Genomic DNA, 23361 nt, shown 5'->3' on the forward strand with positions numbered 1-23361 from the left:
TTATAGCATTGCGTTAAACTGAGCTACATTATCTGTCAACATGTCTGTTGACAGATAATGTAGATAATGTCCAACTATAAACTATGTCAAGACAAAATATGAATTTGCATTGCTTTGCTTGCAGACTTACTTTGAATGCAGAAATATTCACTCAGTAGTTCTTGCTTTCTAGCTACCAGACCAACTACTCTGGCACTCCTCTTGCAATAGAGGTCTCTGCTAATTGATCTAGATTAAACACAATTGATACATACATTGATACATCTAGAATTATGAATAGAACTGTATTATACTGTATAATTATGAAACTATTAAAAAGAAAGCATGTTGACATAAACTATCCTATATTTATATATTACATACATCCTATAAACGTTTGTACTGTACGTTGAAAAAATAGAGCAATCGTGCTGTGTTTAATACTTGTAATCTAGTAATATATATATAACTTTTTTATACATTTTCCATAATGTGAAAAATAAAAATATTTCATATTGGTCGCATAGGTTCATGCACCACTGAAACAGTCATCTGGGTACAACACAGATATAAATCTCATGTTTTAACTTACTTTATGGTTCATGAATTCAGTCCTTGATTCACACACATTGTATAATATGAATGAGTGCTTATTTTCCATTAGGTAACAAGTTGAGTGGCCACATTCAGTCATTACTGTTTTCCCTGTACTGACGGTAATGACATGCTGGAACACCAGTAGCAGTTTGTCATTAGCAGAAAGATATCCTCGCTCAAGGTCAGATCAGGAACGAAAAGGCACTCTGATGTCTGACACAAAAAAAGACTTGGAGGACAGAAAAAGAGTAAATCCATGGAGAAATGCTTTAAGCCCTTAGTCCTGAGGGAGATCAAAACCCATCTGGGAACCTGAAGAACACAGGCAGTTTACACTGATTAATTTATTCAATTTAGGAACATATGTTGTCCTTTTTTAATGTTGTTAGTTAAGATGCTTCCAATTAGAAGTTAGTGAAAACATTAAAGACCCATCTTGTGCCTCACACATATGCTTAGGACATAAATTAAATTATCTATTGGAGGCAGCAACAAAGTTTATATACGCTTAGAGATGTTTAATCTTTCGGAATATTCAAGGGAATGGGATAGACTTTGCTACACATTAATCATGATACAAGAAGTGTACAATTCTTCAATTTATGAGGTGTAAAACTGAGAGGAAAATACATATACAAAAGTTGTACAAAGTTGTACAACAAGCTATGTATATTAATAATGTTGAGGAATCATACATATCTGTACCTCTTGCCAGTTTTTTTTAATGTAATACTACTCTGATAACCAAAGGAAAAAAATAAAAATAAAAAATAATAAAACTATTTTGGGCATTAGCTAAATGTTTACATTATGACCAAAAGTTCAAACACTGAGAATGTGTCTGATTCACAGTTCAGTTAAATATTACATTTTCAAATTCACTGACTGCCCCAAATGAACAAAAGTGTAAAAGTGAAAAACACTTTGTTTTTTTTACTAAAAATGAAGGAAAAGTCATAGCTGTTGGATTAAATCTCCAGAATTAATGTCATAAGATCATTTAATACACTTTCAGGGGCTTCTGTCAATGTAAAGGAAATGAACCCTGAACATTTTTAAAACACAAGGAAAATCTTCCCATTTTGTACTGCCATAGATGTACCTGCATAAAAATGGACAACTGATGAACTATCACAATTTCCTACCTCATGTGGGGAAAATTGCACTTCATTCTGAATAACCTGTTTTGTCATTAGAGCAATTTTACAAATTGACATATGCAGGTCTAATTATTTATAAGATTTCTTGATGAGCATGGGAAATGATTCAAGAATCCATACCTCACATTTGCACAATAAATAAATGAAATGCTTCACAAATATATTATCTGGTAAATAATGAATTCATAATAATCTTACCACACCAAATCCCTTAAGGTTACGATTCATTGGTTATGCATATTATTAAAACTAAAACAGGCTTCAACATTAATATTTTTCTACACTGTAAACAGATCAATACATATAATCTGACTTTTACATCTTCAGAAATGATTAAAACAGGAAATTTCTTTTAATGTCATAGGTCTGCAGGTTTTCCACTTAGTTTTCTACTTTCCACTGAGTTACAGGCAGTAAGATTTAAATAAGCACTTTTCTTAAAGGTCACAGAGGTCTCAAGTGTCACGCTGGCATGTCCTAGCATATTATGATGGAGGTGAGATTTTAATTCACAATTTATAAGATGCAGTAAATGCAAGTATTTGATGTCTACCAAAAATCCAAATCGCCTTGTAATCCTGTACATTCATAAATCCCTGTGACAGGTTCCTTACAAGTGAAGCACTAAACTTGGAGCAGCAGGAATGTATGTGCCTGGCTCTTTTAAAGAATAGAGCTACATGCAGAAATAGTTTCAGGCGTACCCAGATATCCACAATCAGGATCACCACAGCCATCTGTGTTCCTTTGGAAAAAAAAAAAACGTGCCAGTATAAAGTGTAAATGTACTTTATCAAGAGATTATAAAATAATTGAAATAAAAATAATTTAATTAAGACAGATATGATGAACAGATACAGAAGAGGAGACAGCGATTACATAGATCAGATAGCTAAAGACAGACACAGAGATCACCCCCCAGGTTACTGAGGTCCCATCAAACTCTGTGCTCTTATTATCTAGATTATGAGACACCCTGAGCAGGCCTGAGAGTTTGTGAGCTTTGTCTGCCTTCTGATAGAACACTTTCCACTCCGCTGCATTACCGCTCCCATGCTGCTTCAGTGCAGCGGAGCAGGAAATGATACTCCCAGGCTCCTGTGTATTCAAATCTTTTAAATGTATTCATCAACCTCTCGTGTGCTTGCCCCGAGTTCCCTGGGAATGGTTCTTCTTGTGGTTCAAAGAGCTGGCTCCGGGATAACCGTCTGATAAGAATACAAGTGTCTGGTCTGGCCCAGCACAAAGCATTTCTTTTTCAGCTTCAGAACCGAAGCTTTTACACTTAGGTCTGTGAAAAGCACATCTCGTAATATCAAAGTAATTGCTTTGATTTCACGGTGAAATCGGCATACTCGGTGCACTCTGTTTAGTAATCAAACTATTCAAATAAATAATATTCCATACTCAGTGGGGATTACAAGAACGTATCCCATAAATTAAATGCACGGCAGCACTTATTATAAGTTTTCCAATTTTCTGCTCCAGTCATGGGGTCTGATGGAATGTTTAGTTTGTATTGTATTTTCTTTGATAAAAGGTCTTAAGCAGTGATTTTGTTTTGTGTGTGTGTGTGTGTGTGTGTGTGTTTGAAGAAGAAGAAGAAATTCCAAATGACCATAAGAATCAATTACACTTATCAACCAAGCTGAAAAGTACATGCCTAAAGTCTTATTATCAATGCAAATATTTAAATATGCTTATACCAGAATTCAGCCCTCCCACTTTTGGCATGTTAATGTATTTCAGGTTTTCTTTTTAAGGAGGTCACTACAGAATCCTTTGAGCATAATGCTTCTTTTGGCATTGGGGCTCCAATGTATTAGGATTATATGAGTCTATAGGTGATTATAGGTACATGGTTATAGGACACTGTACATTCACTGGGTCAAGATTTTCTACTCATGCTCTCAAGGGATAAGCAAGTCATGTAAAAACTAATGAAGCATTACACAGTACACCATTGAATATAATCATAGACAGTCACTTGAGAATCATGAAATAGGACCTTCCACAGAGAACATTTGCATGAAACTCACATTTACTTAATGTATGGATCTGTCAATGATTTAAATATGAGAAACGTTTACAAAATAAAATATTTACTAAATAAATGAAATGTTGGTTAAATGTATGAAATATTTACTACATTTTTAAAAAATTGGCTAAATATGAAATGTTTACATCATGAAACATTTACAAAATGTGTTCAATATATGCCACATGTATGAAATATTGAGGAACACCCAGAAGAATGACAGCAAAACCAACAGAAGCCTACTAAAATGACTGAAAAACATATGTCACACTGCATTAAAGAATTTGCAATATTTTACTTCATCCTTCATATCTTACTTGTATTTCACATACCACATTGTACATTCCTCTACAATCACATTACAACAATCTGCACATAACAGTGGAAACAACATCTTTGTCTAAATCACTGTCTACGACATTGATGTAAGACTTGGTACATTAGCCATCTAGCTATCTCCTTCCCTGAGGTCCACCAGGGATGGAAAGAGTCAGTATCATGTAGCAGTACTTGAGAAGTATTTCTTTATTCTGTTATGTAATTAAACCATGAAACTGATCCAAACACATCCAAACACATGCTGACTTTAGTTAACCAACACGATGGTTTCCTTGCTATTTCTTGCTTTACATTTTTTCCAAGTAAAAATCAAACTGCAGCTCAATAATAAAGCATTCAACTGGAAATATATACATTTTCATTTTAAATGAGTATTGCAAATAGTATTTCATCCACATCAAATTTCTAGCTAGCTATGATTAAAAAATAAATGAACAGAACATTTGTAGCTTTGCATAAATCTATATATGCAAAATACACACTTGTGCTGTGCACTTCCTTCAGTTTACTGGGTGTCATTGTATGATGGAAAAGACATTAATCCAGTGACACATCAGAAGCTAGACACTATTCACTGAGGAAAAAAATACCCTCCTTCTTGATTACAGCAATTTTGTCCAATTGCTTCCCAGATAATTGCTGGAGGGGGAAAATTCTGCTTAGAAATTGTGCATAATTTACACTAGACAAATTAAGAGTACAGTTTTTCTTTATATTCTGTGGATTATATGGGTAAATGATTTACTTGTTTATTATATTGGTAGAAGAGAACATTCTAGTTTGACTTCAAACTGCTGCTTGGAAAAGTAGCCATGTTTCAATTAAAACATCATGCTTGTTCCACCACAAGATTGCTTAGAGCAATGCATATCAGCCCAGCTAACTACCCTCTCGATGTTGCACTGCACCTAAACACAAAGGACTGAAGTGATTAGTTGTTCTTAATGTTAGCACATACAAAACATTATAAACCCTGTATTACAGAAAGTAACAGTTGTAACAAACCTGGTAATTAAAGGGTTTTCATTAGAATTTGAAATTTTCCCCCATGTTGTCTGGATGCCTCAAACAGATTGCTGATTGGAAAACCCTCTAAAAATTTGCTGATATACCACCTTCCAAATGCTTCTGAATTTGTTCCTCATCCCATATATTTAGCTCTTTCAACAGTAGCTAACATTATGTTATGCAAATAAAGTGAAATTTAGTTTTACTTCATACTAATGAACACATTCATTGATCTTTCAGTATATTTTTATATGTTGGTGTCCACTAGTAGATAAAATGCAGGTGCCACAACCAGCAGCTTGAAAGTTTCCTGGGTATCTACCAGGCACTTGTTTTGCCTAGCTAGCTAATTATCTCAAAGGTAGATTATTACAAGTATGTGATAATAGTTGTTTATATAATAAAAACTATTCACTGTGGATTTATTTAGCCTTGATTCTCCTTGGCAATACCAGCTGATACCAATGTTCCTTAGACAGCAAAACAGCCCAGTTTGTACAGGAGTTAGGGCACAGATATGATGGCGTGAAATCAATTATCTTGTTACCTACCTAGCTAGCTTGCTGGCTAACCAACTCTCTACTTGTTCTGTGTAGCTTGCTAACTAAAGAATTAGCTAGTGAGTCATTACTTGCAAGCATTAGGAAGTATGAAATGTGCTTGAAGGATGACATTGATTGACATGAGATCTGAATGAAAAACAGAAGATGGCCATTACCAGTAATACTGTATATGGAGGATCTAGCTTTTTATTAGGGATGCACTGATTTATCGGCTGTACATTGGTATCGGCCGATATTCGCCACCGGCCTATCGGCAAATAAGATGACATTCACCGATGGCAGTGGCCAATGTTTATCTGTTGTGTCACATCAATTTTGTGCTGGCTAAATGTTGTGTTGATTATTTGCAGTCTGACTCGGACAACAATAGCCTACCCAGCTGCAGATTCAGAGAAGATCCAATAGGTGGTACTATAATCAGAGGTGGAAAACCCCGGTTTCACAAAGTAAAAGTCCTGCCACGTATTTGTTCCACCCATGCACTACACCAGCTGAATTTAATTAGCACAACTCTTCAGCCAGGTAGAGGGGCTAATTAGTGAAATCACCTTGTTTAGTGAATGGCTTGAATAAATACATGGTAGGACTTTTACTTTCTGAAGCCGGGGTTTTCCACCTCTGACTATAATTAGCCTTATACACATGACGGCCATTTTGCTTTTACGTCACGCTCAGGGAGGGAGCAGGGTAACTCTTCAGTCAGCATCTATGGCAAAGTGGACCAAAATTTTTACGTGTGTATCTATCTCTGTATCTACCTTTTGAAGAAATAAAACAAAAATGGCCAGATGGGTCAGCAAAGAGCCCTAAAAGAATTCAAAAGAGATACTGGATTTAAAGTCATATCCATTAATGAATGAATGACCTGGTGCACTTAACACTAGCTAGTTAGCTAACTAACGTTAAGTTGCTAGCTAGCTAGCAAATGGTACTTAAGATCAGAAGTCAATACCTTGGCTTGCAGTACGAATGTTAAAATTAACTATTTGTTCATAAGAGACATGATGAAGCTGTATTGATTTGATAGCTAGCAAAGTGTGTGAAAGCCAAATTAGCTAGCTAGCTAGCTACTTGCACATTCACCTGAAAAGTACAAATACCACCTTACAAAGACAAATCTAGCTAGATAGCTACAATACAAACAATAAACATAACTAGCTAGTTACTATCACATTCCACTGACAAATACAAATATCACCTTGCAAACAAACACATAGCTAGCTAGGCATAAAAAAAAAACATAGATTGCTAGATAGCTTGCTAGCTAATTTGGCTTTCACGCACTTTGCTCAGCTGTCATATCCCTAAGAGCTAGCTAGCCATCAAATTAATAAAGCCTCATATATTAAAGGTTGTTTCATAAATTTGTATGATTGAATTTGTGCTCATTCAAAGGCAGTGTGATGAAGGGCTGAAAGACTTTAAAGCAGTTCAGTTATTTTTTTATAATGAAGATTTCTTTGTTTCCCTGACACAAAAGGGGGAATAAATAACAATAAAAACAAAATAAACCAAAAAGCATAGCATTGGCTATTGGCCAAATTATTTTAAACATCGGTATCGGTATAAGCCCAGTATTTCACAATCGGTGCATCCCTACTATTTATATCCAACTTTATATAGGTTTCTCTTTACTATCTGTTTGTGTAAGTTAGATAATTTACATCACCTTTTTAGCAATAATAATAATACTGAAAGTTATATTATGCAAAAAAAAAACCCAGCTCAGTCAAGGATTCATCGGAGCATGCAGTGATGGCCCTGTTATGCTTGACTTGATAACTTGATTCACAATAAGAAAGAAAAAGAAAAAAAAGGATGATGCAGCTGGAGAAGGAGGTATTCTTATGTAGGTGATGGAACTTCTGCCTCCCCCTTCCAGAGGAGATGCCCTACCCCAGCCAGCGTAAAAGGGTAATTATTTGTTTTCTAATTACCTTAGACAGTTTGCTGTTGTGTAGCATATTGCACAGGGCTCAGCCTTCAAACGTGAAAACCTTTTCCCTTGTACATAGTGCATTCCTAATGAGGGTAGTTTTTAAAGGGGGTGTTCTTAGATGTGTTGTGTTACAGTGCTGTAATCTCCTTCCAAGATCTATGATGCAGGCATTTCTGGCCATTTGAAATGAAACCTGCAGCTCACATTTGCACACCACATACCCCCTACTGAGTATCAGCGATTGGTTAAAAATGTAGACTTCTCAGCACCAAATCACCTCCATCTGCTTTTCCAAAGCTATCACAGTAAGCTCTAGTGAAATGTCTGCATGTTGCCATGGATGTGTTAACAACCTCTTAGGTACCTCAAGTTGCACTGAACAAGATATATGCATATTGCTTCTTGTCAGGTACAACAATAAAAAGAATGGAAATGTAAACATTGCTACTATATCCTTTTGATCTCTCTCTCCTCTATAATCTTAATAGTATGTAGGACAGGACTGTATTTGATAATAATATCAAATACAGTCCTGGCACCAGAAAATCAAGTATATGATTAAAAATAACACAACTCATCAACTTCACAAAGTTAAAATATGCTTACTCAGGCTGTTATTGAATAGTTAAATGTGTTTCTCTTAATTATTTATACTTAATCCACTTACTTATCCTGTTTACAACACTGAACAATGTTACCTGCCTACAACACATGATAAGGCTTTTGGCTTACAAATGTTTAAGATGGCAGGTATGCCATCCACCAAAGTACTGGCGGGTGGAGCACCCCATATATATATATATATGTGTGTGTGTGTGTGTGTGTGTCTATCTCTCTTCCCTCCTGTCTCTTCTTTTTTTCTGCCACGTGCTCATGATTTCAATTAAAGCCTGATAAACACTGCCGTACATAACACACTAGAAGTAAAAACAAATGGTAATACGTTACTGAAGCTGTGGTGTACTGAAAAGAGGAGCTATTTATAAAGACAGAGATAGCAGAGGAAATGTAAAATTTAACATGTGCAATCACCCATGTGTGCCTCTCTTAAAGCACCCTATCCACCATCCTATGTTAATGTTCCTCAAGCTAAACACTCCCTCTAGTGTTAGCATGGGGCACTGCCTCAGGATATCCCTTTGAGCAAAAACAAACACCCGATGTAAAAACGAATAACTGAAAATGGACATGCAAAGCTAGCATAAGCCAGTTTATCCTATTGTTAATTATGCAGATGTATGTATATATGCTACAGAAAACCATACTGTCTATAATTGCTGCTGTACTTTTTCTAAGGTGCAATAACATGTATCCTGCAAATAGGGCTTCCTCCAATATCGCGTATAATAAATGCTGTGTCACTCAAGCTTCTTTTATTTGTGAAAATGCGCAGGTTGGGATCTAGGCAGAGGCATACAAATCATTAGTGGAAAGTGCCTTAATCTTGTCTTTTCAGTGTTTTCCTCACAGTGCTTTAAAAGCCAAATGAATCACAAATTCCATTTTCGGCTCCTTCCATCTTAATGCGTGGGATGATGTAGTAATGCCCTCACTTTAATGGCACTCCAGTGAATGATTATAATCAGCTTCTGCCTTCCTCTCAGAGACTGAAAGCTGACACATGTTCTAACCTTATTCCGGAATGTACAGAGACTCAAGACATTTAAATGTGGCAGCTGTAAAATTAACACAACCTTATTACTAATACCTGTACACACATGTCAAGACCCAATGGCTTAAATTAAAGGTTAGTATGGAAGATAAGTAAAATTAATGCTTTTTTTTTCTTCCTCTTTGTCCTTTGTGCATAGTGAAGTTGCAGAAAAGGGAATCGGAGGACATTGGCACTGATTGTACCGTGTTAATATCAGGTTAATTTATACTTGGACTTTGATTAAACACCTAATGTGCAACACGGGCATGGGCAGATTAAAGGCAACAATGCCTGCAATATAGCTTCTTATGCCACAAATCATAATTTTGATTTTCAACAGTCTCATTTAAACTCCATTATGGCTTCATATTGACAGAATAAAATCAGATAGGAACTAAATGAGATTTTCACTGGAGATAATTAATAATGCCAGAGTTACTCTGAGACACTCAGCAAAAGCACATATTCATAATTCATGTTTTATATAACTGACTTACTTTCCTAGGAAAGGATTATACAATAATGTATTCATTGTTAAACAGAGGGCGAGAGTAAACTAAGCTCACTCGCTGCATCATATCTGATTTTGATGAAGAATTTTAAGTAAATTATGCCTCATTTTTAAATTATTAGAATTAAAAGGACCCTCAGACCAATGCTTGTGAGTTTGTAAGTGACTTCAGCAGGGACAAATTGGTGGATCTAATGTAGTGGTCAGAGAAAAAAATTCCATTTTGTTTTTTCCAACTGCAGTAAGCCATTATTACACAAGACCCATACAGTATGCAATTATGTCACAACAAAGGCATAACTGTACAGCCCTTGCTTGAATTGTAAAGTATAGAAAAGCAGGCCTCATATACGCATATACAGCAGGCCTCAATTTCCTGTACAATGCTTGTAGAACCTATTATGGGTCTATTATACACATTCAGAGGACTATTACTGCATAGACACCCCTTCACTTCACCCCGTCTTTCACAAAAACATGATTGATAAATGCTTATGACAGTAAACTATTCCTCAGGTATGTCCATATCCAATATTCTGGGCAGTATACATTTAACGCATAAACATGCCTTAGGGTACATTATAAATGTACAAGTCAGTAGCTTTGTTGGTGTGCAAAATGAATGTTTCTTAAAGAGCATATCAGCTGCAGTCTTGGAGATTCATGACTTAAGTAGTCTTTCAGGAGCATCACTCCATACAGCAGTTCAAAGATTTTCTTACTACTCACATTTTCATCATTCTATACAATGAAGCTGCAGGCAGTACAAGTACATAAGTAATCTAGAGCACACTTTAAATTCATTTCACACATTTTGTTTTGAGAAATACATCCTTACATCGATGGGCAAGAAAGAGCATAGGAGACAGAGAGAGCTGCTCCTGGTCAAGAACATTGCCATCAGCTGTACAGCACACTGTGCATATTAGCCTGATGTTGATGTATGAAAAAATTGTGCGTAAGCCAAAACGTCTTAAATGTGTCAGTGTGTATGAATTTAGCAGCATTTGTAAAATGCATTACTCAAGCACAGAGTGTCTTCAGTTTCAACTGTATTGCATAATGCTTTACAACAGTTTATGCTCCAAACTTTAGGGCACAACTGACATAGGTAACTACTGTCTATTGCACGTGCTACACAAATGTTAGAATGGCGGATGACTTTAGTTGATTACGGGGATCATTTATACATCCTCAGATTTATATTAGAAAAGTCTGACATTTTGAGCACTGGTTACTGCTTTGTCAGTGAAATGAGTCACAGACCTGCTGACAGTGCTAAGTGAGACTGCTTCGTAAGTTTCCCCCCACTATGAGCATGTGTGAGTGTGTGGCATATGTGTGTGGCGTATATGAGGTGTATGTGTGTGCATTTGTGTGCATTTATGTGCTTGTGTTGCTAGTGCATGTGTATTCATACATTTCTCTTGTATCTCTGAGATGTACAGCTGTACTGGTATATGTGTGTACTTCTACAGATGTTTTTTTTTTTTGTAAAACAAGCTAGTCAACTGCCTTTTGTCATTTTCCCTTCAATAATGAATGTGCCACCCACACAAATTGTACTTCAGCCAAAACAGTGGTCCAATTTTTATTCATCAACTATTACTGTGGAACTTAATATATTAACAAAATTGTATAAACAAAGGAATAAGCTCTTCCGAAGTGAAATATAAGGATAAGCTCTTTTAAAGTGAAGAAAGTCAAATTTTTATACTCAATATTTAGGGTATTCTGTTCGAACACACCATCAAAATCACTACAGCAACAGTTAGGAGACTGAGAGATAATTTATCATCATTGTACTCTACTCCATTAGGTCTTCAGGTTAATCTAATATAGACATATAATTTATTACACAGCAGACTAAGACCTACTACTGTATGACTCTATTCATGGTCTTTAATAGTTTATTTTAATGGTGGTAGAATGATTCAAAATGACAGAATAATACAGGAAAAATTACAGACTGTTTCATAAGGGTAACTTAAAAAATTGAATATGAAAAGTAATAAACAAGTTTTAGCTTAGTACACAGTGCATAGCTTATCTTATCTATGGATTTAAATGCATTTCTAACATTTTTAAAAGAATGAGAAACAACAAATGTAATTTGTAAATGCAATTTGCCATAATCCACAGAGAGCTGGAGCTTTCTGGGTTTGGTTTTAGGGCTATGCACATGGAAATAGTTCATAAAACCAAGAAAGGACTTCAAATTATCTGGTATCCTTAGTTGTTCAAACAAATTAAGAGCTTTCACTATGGCCATCAACTGTAGTAAAGGTGAGGAGCAAAACATTACAGTTAGACGTTACTTTGCAACAACTAACATCCAGGATTTTCTTTCTGTGCAGTAATTATGTCATTTGCATTCACAGACTATACTCAGATGATTCACAAATGGGCCCACTGTAACTATCCCCTTGACTTACTGATATATACCAGAAATGAAATACTTACAAACAACCATGAGAAACATTGTATATAAATTACATTGATTAGGAGCAGAAGCATGTTAAATAGAAAATGTAATGTGGTTGCAGCATATTACATTTGTGAGATATATATAAAAGTACGTACTTCACTAAAAGCATTTGGCAACTGCTAGCTTAGTACTTGATTTGTAATCAGAGATTTGTAGGTACAAAGCCTATTTTGGTCACTGCAGTTGAACCCCCAAGCAAAGTATTGAATTGTTTCAGTAGATATCCAAAGATATAAAAGGAACACAGTATGTTAGCCACCCAGAATGCCTGCTACATGAATAAATAATGTAATGGGTGATAAATTTTATCAGCTTTTAATGCCAGTGTAAATCTTTTTTCTTGACAATGTTCCAGTGAATCTCCTGCTTGAGTTTTACACCAAACATTCTATATAATATTCAGTCCCCACTTTACCATATCCCCAATGTTCAAAGCAAACATCAAACCACCTGCCATAATAAAAGGGACAGAGAGCAAACCCAACATACAAACCTATAAATACGAGTCTTACTTGCCATTTTATAATGACAGATAGCATTACTTGGGATTTCAGTCTGGGAAGGAAAACTACATATATTATCTCCCAATTATGATTTCATTCCACCCTTGCAGCTTTATATATTTTTAAGACAGTACTTTAATAATTCAGATGTAATCCATGAAAATTTATCCCTGATTTAGGAAATGTGTTGCACTGCATTCTTTAAATCTGTGATGATGCCATGAATAATTAAATTCCAGTTCAACAAAAGTAACTCAAAATGCTTTTATCTTTTTCTTCTCATTTATAAGGGGCAAATATCAGGCTCACTGAGATGACATGGTGTGAATATCATTTATTTTAAGAGCACTTTCATGAGCATACTCTTGCTGAGTTCTTCAGCAGGCACTAAGGAAAGACAGGGAGTTCAAAGTCTCATGCAGCCTCTGCAAACGACTTAGAAACACGCTACCGTTAAGACTCTTTTCCTATTAAATGAAAGATGCTTACACTATATTTTGGTAATGGGAGATGTTTAAGCAGGTTGTTATCATTAAAATCTAAATTGAAAATAAAAGGTAGTGTTAGTAAAGTTAATGCAGCAGATCCTGTTTTCACAATGACTTGGAGTATTTTTCATAGGTGAACTGCTAGATCATTTTAATTAGACAATGTGTTAATTGATTGCGGTTCCCAGGGTGTAATATGTCAACATTTGTCTGTGTCAGCCGCAGCTTCATCCTAATATGATGCCATCCACCCAGCGCAGTGGGAGTGCGGAGGTATCTCTGCTCACAGCCAGGGTATCATTTCTTATTTATTCATTTTCCCTGATGTGCTCATGTTTTAGAAATGGCAAGAGAAGTACATTAAGAATACTCCATTTTCCTTTAAAAATGATGCAGGAGGAGATGAAATGGCAGAAGCGCAAAGAGGTGTGCTGATCCACTGCCTTGACAGCTCCCAGTCTAGCCAATGCACTCCACAGTGTAATTAAAGGCAAGCTACAGGACTACTTTTTTTTTAAACTTTACATTATGTTTGTATGAGACTTTTGTTTAGTTTATTTCTAATTCTGCTGTGAGAGGCACAGAACATGGCTCTGACTTGTGGAAGCTGACACTGGGAAATTACCTGGCCAAGGTTTGGTAATGTAATTTCAGACATTAAGCCTTTTATGGGCTCAAGACTTTAACATCGACACATCCCTCAGTGCGACTGTGTGGACATGGTTTTTTAACACACAAAAAGCACCCACCCACCACAGACTTGCACAGAGGCACTTAACTAGGTCACATTGTAAAACAGGCACCAAGATGGATTTCTTTTTTTTTTTTTGTTAATAGAGTCCAATGTTTGTCTGACAATAGTGTGGACACCACTGACTATACTGAAAGATACCCATATGGTTAACCCCAAATTGGAGTTTTCCCCCTAGGTTTTCTAGCAATAACTATGATTTGGAATGGAGTAAAAAGTCTTTGATTATAAAATGTGAATTTGCTACGGCCCTTAAATGAGCTGTTGGGTCAATTTTTTAATATCTGTACTATGCATTTCCTATATGAGCATATGTAAATGATATTGTCTTTCAAGTAAAGACAGTAATAATAAAGTAATATATTCTTACACAATAATTAAAAAAAGGTTTTCTGCTGTGCAGAGCAGATTTAATATCAGTCTTTAATCTATTTGAAAGAATTCCAGGTTTTCATGGCTCTAATATGTACACACAATGGACACTGACTAAGTGTAAATAAAAGCTACTGACATGAATTGTCAAAAGCTTGCTAAAGACATCCCTGAAAAAGAAATGTAGGCAAACACTGTTTCTTGAATATGATAAAAGTACAGCTTTGTTTTCCAAGCTATTTGAGAAGTATATAAAAGCCACCTGCTTGGAATAATGTACAGTACACAACACTTTACGGAGGTATTCCTAAAGTTACATCACAGAAAACAAAGGATCCAGGGATTTTGCAAAACAGAGTTATCTCTAGAACATAGAAATGATCCATTTTCTTTTTAATATTATTAGATCATGTAGTTACCCCAGAATAGTTTGTTTTCAGTTCGTACCGTAGTGTTAATTGCATTATGCTTTAGCTTTAGATATTTGTTCCTGCTGTTTCTGCTTTATAAATACCATTCCTTCACTTCACACACCTTGATTAAGTGTTGTTCCATTATGGTTTCAGTACTCCTCAACTAAGTAGAGGCCTATACTTTCACCATGATGCGATCACCTCAAAAAGAGAAAAAAATAATTTCAAGATAATGGAAATTATAACACTTAGCAGAGTGAATAATAAAATTAAAGTAACAAAAAGTAACACCTCTTCAAAATAGAAGTTCTTGTGAAAATAAATTACAGGTAGGAAAGATCGTATTCAAAACAACTACTGCAGAATATAAATCAACACTATGCCACATCAAAGCCCTCCTGGCTTCACCCATTTTGAAAAACAAACAGTTTGGTTGCACTTTATAAGACAAAATAAGGGTTTGGCTGTCTGAGCCACTAGAGAATAATCCTCTTTTACTCATGTGTGGCTTTGTGCCCATGAAGCTGCATTTCAATTGCACTGAACAAGGGCTGGGAAACAAATTTGTAAACACTAATTAGAAGAAAAAGTGAACCCTCTGGATGAGTAAATAATTTATGACACCCATTTCCTCTCCACAGCATCCATGATAGTGGGTAAATAAAAGGAGACTTTATAATCCATTAGCATCTCTAAATTACAGAAAAGTATCCAAGGGTTGCAGGAAGACAAGGCTAAACACGCCCCCTGTGCACATCCTAAATCGCATCGGTCTCCTGAGCCAACTTGTATTTAGGTATGCCAATATTACTCTCCTTAGTGTTGCAAGGGTTGTGTTGTCACACAGATAATGGTGTACAGAATTAGGTTTCTGCCCTACAATGAAAGTAGTGATAGTGAAAGTAGGTGCATCTCAAACCAATCACTGAATTTATGGATTTTGCATTTAAAACTTGTGCCAGATTTCTGACACGATACAATCTCCCTGATTAAGCTGTCAATCAGTATAATATGGTTTTCATACATTACTGATCCACATTTACGTAAGAACATACAGTAAGAAAGTGTAATGTGAGATGAGAACTGATCTAGAGTGTACCTAGCACTGTCAAGCCTGGTGTTGTGCACTCCAGGGGTCTCTTCTTCCATAAACAGTCCTTGTAACCTATTCTCAGCATTTACTCTCTGCATGAAAAGAAAACTTTCCAGTCTCAGTGTGAAATTACCCATTTCAGCAGACACTTTCTTTTTCTGCAAACAGAACTCAACTTCACAATGTTTATTATACTGCTTGTATGTCTACAAATGACTGCCTGAAACTGGTTTTGCCCTCACATAAATTGCCCCACAAATGAGGGAAGTCATTTTCTTCAACTTGAGCTAATGAATGCTTTTCACACAGTATTGTTTTTTCCTCTTCTTCTAATCTTCACTTAATCACAACTCCTTCACACACTTTCAGTGCAAAAATCAGACTGTTGATTTGCATATGAAATGTGGCAGCACACAATTCCGCACAAGTGGAATTAAATGAAAGCCCTGCAAGCGTGGCCCAACTCATTTCAGCTAGATAGATACGGCATTTGGCTTTCAAAAATCGGTGTGCACAGGTAAACATAAGAAGGGTTTCCATAGGATACTTAGGATGTTTAAAGGAATAGTTCCTGACATTTGTGTTGGCCAGAATGAACTGGCCTATCTAAACTGTATTCTCATTACATTAAATCATTTATTTGTTCAGCAGATGTCCTTGGCCAAGGCAACTTACATGGCTTCTTTTCAGTTTTATCCATTTACAAAGCTGGATATTTGCTTGCATAATTTAGGATTAAGTGCCATTCTTGTGTGTACAACAGCAGCAACATTGCAACTGAGATACAGTATGCAGCAGCAGCTCTTTGGCTTAACAGTTACCTAACCCAGTTCCCTATCAATTACACCACCTTGTAGCCCTCGAAAGCATTAGTAAAGTGGCAGAGTGATCTTGTCATTGAATAAGAAATTAAAGTGGTTGTCTGTGTATTACAACAACATGAGATTACTTTGCAAACAATCATTAAAACCTTAAGGTTTTTTTTACCTTGACCCCCAGAAAGTTTTATCTGTCTGAAATTGTTTTTTCTCACCCTGAAAACTCCACTGACATTAAGGTGACAGCTATCTCAATGTCAGTGCATAAACAACATTCTGTTCACAAACTGCGTATGTTTAGATCAAAGGCTCAGTTTTCTCCTGTGAAACAATGAAAACTCTTGCCTACATACCCCAGACAATGCACTGCATCAGTCAGTCTGGTACACTGTACAGTAATTATACCGGGTCATCTCAGGGAGACCCAAAAGCAAGTTAGTGCATGGAAGATGCTGGTACAACTGCCTGCCTCCAACCTCCACCATGGTTAAATAGAGGACTTCAGGCTCCATCGCACTGTCCTTGAGCACTTAATTCATCATACACAAAATCAGGACCGGACCAATGAAGATAAAGCACTGCACTAAGACAGGAGCAAAAACATGCTTGAATAGGCAGTCCCTCACTATGGAAGAAAATCTCAAAATGGATGCTTCGGTATTTGGGATAATTATTCAAGATTCACAGCTAAGGGGCAATGGAGCTGGCAGACAATAGCCCCCAAACTGTAACAGCCATCACCACAGGTTATAAAACAAGTTCACAAAGCATGTCTAAATTATTTTGGACAAGAGCTGGGTCCATTACTTCATTAGGGTAGAAAGAAAACAAAGCCAAAGAAAGCAAAAAAAAACAACCACAGCATCAAATCAAGAATGGGAAATAGGAGGCCTGTGACTTTAGATTTATGCATGAACGTCCAACTCAGTTAGATTTATTTTGTCTACTTAATGATTATTCAGTTGCTATGTTGCTTTGTGACCAAAATTATAGATAGCATGATGTTGTTTAGAAAGTATCTTGAAGTATCGTTTCACTCAGGACCGTGGCTTCAACAGATGAGTGCTATGGTGTGCAAATACAGTATAGAAATAGATGTCAGACAGAAGAGACAAAAAATGGCAAAGAAATAAATCCAAGACCTAGAGTGACAGCCAGAGCTACTGGCACTCTTTGTAAATAAAGCCCCTCAAATAAAAGCCCATTAAATTTTCTGTTTGTGTTTGTTATTTCAACTGTCTGCCCATAATTTTGGTTTTTCCCTTTCCTCCTAGTATGAAAACACTTTGAATTCCTTATATGGAAAAGCACATTATAAATAAATTTACTGCCCTGAATATCCATTATTTCCTCTGTATATCATTTTTGCTTAAAAAGATTAAAGGTGGTCTTTGATTTTTGAGGTTAAAGAATAACTGCATCTCCATGTTAAAATTGATCAAATGATTATATTTATGTAATTAAATAAATATACACTGAGTAAATATTATGGGTATTATATGATGCATCTATCAAATACACCCAGTATGAATTAACCAACAGTACATACACAATGAAAGACTTATAAAAATGTATAATAAAAAACTAAAAAGCATGAAATTTGAATGAAAATGTTTAAACCATCTACATTTTTCACACACTGACTAATAAACAGCTGAAACTAAAATACAAAAAGAAGGTGAAAGTGGTTCTTCAACACAACACCCAATGTCTTTGGCTTTACTTTTTAACTTATGGAGTGCCTTTGTACTTGCTCTGGACTTCAACTCCCAGCAGCACTTCTGCACAACAATGCACAACATTCTGTCACTGAATTCACCCATGCTGGGTAATCTCCCTCATTTCAAGGCCCTCCTTTTCACTTCAGTGAGAACCTGTCTTGCTTGAAATTTCACTATAAGGTAGGTATTGCTGCACACCGTTGCTTTTATCAGTAGTAATGCAGGTGTGTCAATTCCAGCAATACCTACTTGAATAAATCAGGCTGAAAATTTTGCAAGGATTTGTTCAGTTGCCATATAATATAATATTTTCTCATGTTCTGAAAGAGGAATGTTCACTTATAACCATTTTTGCTTGTTCAAGTTTTAATTTACCATTATTATTGTGCACAACATTTACATCACTGTCATGGAGCATTTCTGTTCACATCAACAACCTGTGTACTCCCAAACCAAAGTTTACCTGTGACAATTCATGTATAACAATTCTGTCACATTGTGTGTCCCCGCTAAAATCATATACACAAGCATCTTAGGAGTGGGTCTAGGAGTTGGTCTATGGGCACTGACTCAAGCTCTATCAAGGGTAGAAAAGGGTAGAAATCACCAAGCAAAGCAAGAGAGGAGTCAGTGTGGACACTATTGACTACTAAAATACAACTTAGTCACGTGGGCGTGCTAGACAGTATTGAGAATGACCTTTTAAATATAAATCACAATTAAAAGGTATATTGTATCATGTATTGTATCAAGAATAACCTTCATAATACAGCATCACCATTGCTATTCGACAAATTATGGGGACACTAAGGGCAGGGACACTAAATAAGTCTTAATATGGCACCAGCCAAGAGAGGGCATGGTATTATGGAACTGTATTACTGTTGTTGCACACATTTAAGTTATTTTGTATATCAAGAATCAAGAATATCAAGAAAAATGGTTATTGCAATGCACTTTATGTAAGATAGTTAGCTAGCCTTCTTTCTCTTGTGCAAGACAAAGCTAAGCATTCTTGAGGTGAGAGGGGGCTGTACTGCTAACCTCCCAGCCAGGGAGGTTAGCAGTATGGAGCCTTGGAACCACTGATGAACATGGAAATGGTCTAATCCAGTACTATGTTGTATTGTAGTGGGTCAATTCTCATAGCAGGAAAAATGCAGATGAAAGGCAGTGGGAAAGAGATATGGGGCAGGGAGGGAAGAAAATAGTAGAAAAATGTAAAGCCAGCATGTACTGTATTGCTGATTATCCTTTACCGCCCCTGCCCCCCACTCCACCCCACCACCACCACCACCGCCACCGACACACACACACACACACACACACACACAAACTGGAAATGTTCCCACATAATAACTGCCCAAGGAAGCCATTTATATGCAATTATGAAAAAAAGGTTAGGTGGTCTGTTATGTAAGCATTCTTGTTCTTCTCATATCATAAATTACATTTAATTTTTAAAAGAACATTCCACATGCAAACCTAACCAGACTGCTGTAAATGATTATGCACTTCTCAAAATTTTCCTAAGGGACTCCTTTTTATACTTATTTGCTAATTTCACAAAACTACACACTGATTAGGAATAGGATGTCATGGACGTGGTTCATTTGTGTCTGAGAAATAGTATCCAACTTGGTAAACACTTCATAACTGAAGCTGTTGACAAGTCTGATGTGCAAAACAGGCTTTCTGGGCAAAATAAACACAAAGACACAAACCCTAAAACATATTTGTACAGAAAATACATCTGAAAATATGGGTGTTTATTTCTGCAAGCATCTGATTTTCTGTGCACTGACACTGTACTGTAGATATTTTGAGCTTCTTCAATGCAGCCAAGATGTTTGTGATGTATGCAAGCATGTTTCACAGTGATGTCAGAGCACTTGTGACTTGGGGAGATGTGACACTGGAATGTAAGGGAAACTTTGGTGTTTGAGGACCCTTGCCCTTACAACATCAGTTTGGTTCAGAAAGCTTTTGGGAGAAGGCCTGTGGCAGATTCTATTTTGAGTCAGAGAACCAAAAAAGAAAAGAAAAAAATAGACCATGGGCTGCAGTTCCTGTGACAAAGGTAACCAGTTGTACAATGCCAATGAAAGCACTGATAAATTGTAAAAGCAGTTAACCTATGCTTTTATCTTAATTCACTTGAATAAATCGAATACATATATTGTGACATTTCAATTGATCACAATGGCATTGTGAAATGTATCTGCAGGTAATAAGCATTACAGGAACATATTACAGAAATAGTTTCCTTTAATCCATGGGTATTTAATGAACCAAATTTGAGTCCATTTTACTAGATCCTATTGTTTCCTTACTCTCCAGAAGGCTATACAAAGGGGATACTGCAGACAAATTAATGACTACAATTTCAAGTACTGTACTCCACCTTTTGGATTACCCGTGTAAGTGCAATGCTACAGTAATAGGTTACTGGTATTGGGACATGTTTCTGTGATTGGTGACTAACAGTTAGGGGACATGTAGTTACGGTTGTCCTTTAAAGTGCATGAGACTCCTATCTCAAGGACAGAGGCTATTACTTTAGATATTACATAACTGCAGATCATGGATCATGCACTGCATGTCAAATTTAAGGTAATATGTGTAATAGCTTCGGTTAATTTAATGTTTTTGTGTTTAATCCTTAAAATAACTGTGAAGTCTAAAGCTATTCAAGGAATGAGAAACTACAACCCATTTTAGGCAGATCACTTTGCTTCAAATATCACAGTTCAATCATAGTGCCACCACTGTATAACTATGTGCATTAGAAGAGTTACACCCCTCACATCAACAGTGCTATGCGCACTTTTGTATTTTTGTAAAGGGATTCTCTGTTTATTAAGTGTGTGTGTGTGTGTGTGTGTGTGTGTGTTGGGGGGCACTTGTGTGCTTACATGCATTTGTTGACAATTTTCTATCAAAAAAGTCGTCCCATTATTTTTATTCACAAAAACATTTAAAGACAGCATGGGGTTCCTTTTTCAACAGAATTTCATTATTACAAGTACAGACAGTTGCCAGAAATAGTGGCACTCTAAGATATTTACGACCCTATCTAATCAATTAGATTGAACGCGAAAATGTCGCGTCCATGGCGATGAACGAATCATTTACCCCCAGCAAAACCCATCCAAATCAGCACGTGGGAACGATTAATACTGTATTTCATTAGCTTTCTGTCCCTTTCCCCCCACCTGTCAGGGAGTTTTTCTAAAGGATTATTTCTGCCAGATATTTGAAACAATGCAGCTGTACGTTCCTGCGCGAGGGAGCCACCGCAAACCTTTGAGTGCGTGCATCATCACAATTTGCAGGGAATAAAAGCGCATGAAATGTTAAGTGATTCCGTGGGAAGAACTGGAATTCATCTCTAGTTTTGAAGCCAAAAAAATGCGTTGGGGAAAATATATGCAGCACAACAAATTCTGTACACCTGTTACTGTAAAAAAGACACAATAGAAAAATATCTTGGATTTTTATCCTGTAGTTAATGACTGGTGCTATTACTGAGACTTTTGTGGATCTATACACGTGGGGCCAGGATTATTGGTATTACCCAGTATACAGAAAATAAACAACAGGGACTTACACTGCTGTTGTGGCCAGACCAGAATACCATTGCCTGGTTGTGAGCGGAATCTCCCGTCAAGGCGAAAGTGGTGCTGATTAGTTTCGGTTCATCTTGTCTCGGATTTTGCACTTTACCGTCATCCCTGTTCCACTTGAATTCGGACCTACTTAGTCTCTCTCCGTCCAGCAATGGACCAGCGATCTTCCTCTCATCCGACGGCTCTCCATCCAGAAGCTCGCTACTGCTTCTCGCTCTTTCATTTAATTCGGAGAGTTCTGGTCCACTCCGCTTTACCCTTTGAAACGTATCCTTAGCCTGGATACTGCCTGATTTGACCCCCTCATTAACAATTTCACCTTTGTATACTTCTGCTTTTTGACTGACCTGAGGTGAACCGTCCGTGGATACTTTCATGTCAACTCCATCCACTCTTACATCCTTGGCAGATTTCTTCCCATCCCCGGCAGCACCCGCTGTCTCTGATTCATCAGCTACCCTTGTCTTGTGGTTAAGATCTCTGGATCGTTCAGATTGCTTGCGGATCTCTTTTAGAAGTGTTGTCCCCGTCTCTTCTAAACTCACACGTTTTTCCAACAGTAATTCCTCCCGGTTTAGTTTAACCGGCGAAGGGCACGATGCGCAAGTTATCTCAGCCCTGGCAGTTATCAGAATTTGAGCGGAGATCAGAAGCCAGGTACATATAGCTAAGTGCAAGCCTGGGTGCAAGCCAACCCCAGTCTCCATCGTTAGTAGAGATTGAGGAATGTTATCCGGGAAACCTTTTTCAACGATTGAGAAACTAAACAACTCCTTCGAAGTCTTGGGATTGTTACCGTAGCCTCTGTTGCCTGGGATTTTTTAGAAAAGTGCTTTTCAGCCAAACTGTTCACGTTCCAGGATCTGATCAAGTGTGCCACCACGTAGGGGAGGAGCTGAATCGAAGCCAAGCTGCCGAAGCTGCGCCCGGAAGAGAGGGAGGGAAAAGGAGAGAGAGAGAGAGAGAGAGAGAGAGAGAGAGAGAGAGAGAGAGAGAAATGGGGAGCGAGAACGTGAGGGAGAGGGGATTTCTTTACGAGTCTACGTGTTTAGTGGTCGTCTGTGTGCGAGATTACTTCTGAATGATGAATTCCCTACACCTGAAACGCTCTCTTTAGAGACATCATGGGTTGGTTCTAAAGACAGAAATGGTGCAACAATAGTGAGGATATTATTACCGGCTATAGAAATGTTCAGATCAAGGAAATCTGATTGCTTTGCCTATGCATTTTGGCGGTGCGCAGGCTATTTATTTCATCATTGCGAATAATGAGCTGTTTTTCAGATAGAAATACACT

The 23361-nt window shown here is 36.9% G+C and overlaps 1 protein-coding gene across 1 annotated transcript in view; it reads right to left on the reverse strand.

The window, feature by feature from the left end:
• sorcs3 (sortilin related VPS10 domain containing receptor 3) overlaps window positions 1–22919 on the reverse strand; it is a 199214-nt gene extending 176295 nt beyond the window's left edge. Inside the window, exon 1 of the mRNA XM_036524445.1 lies at window positions 22046–22919. Within this exon, the coding sequence (XP_036380338.1) occupies window positions 22046–22771 (726 nt within the window). The 5' untranslated portion in view covers window positions 22772–22919. The remainder of the gene's footprint in view (window positions 1–22045) is intronic.
• Window positions 22920–23361: the final 442 nt, after the last annotated feature.

This window comes from Megalops cyprinoides, chromosome 1 (genome assembly GCF_013368585.1).
Source record: "Megalops cyprinoides isolate fMegCyp1 chromosome 1, fMegCyp1.pri, whole genome shotgun sequence".
Classification (NCBI taxonomy): domain Eukaryota; kingdom Metazoa; phylum Chordata; class Actinopteri; order Elopiformes; family Megalopidae; genus Megalops; species Megalops cyprinoides.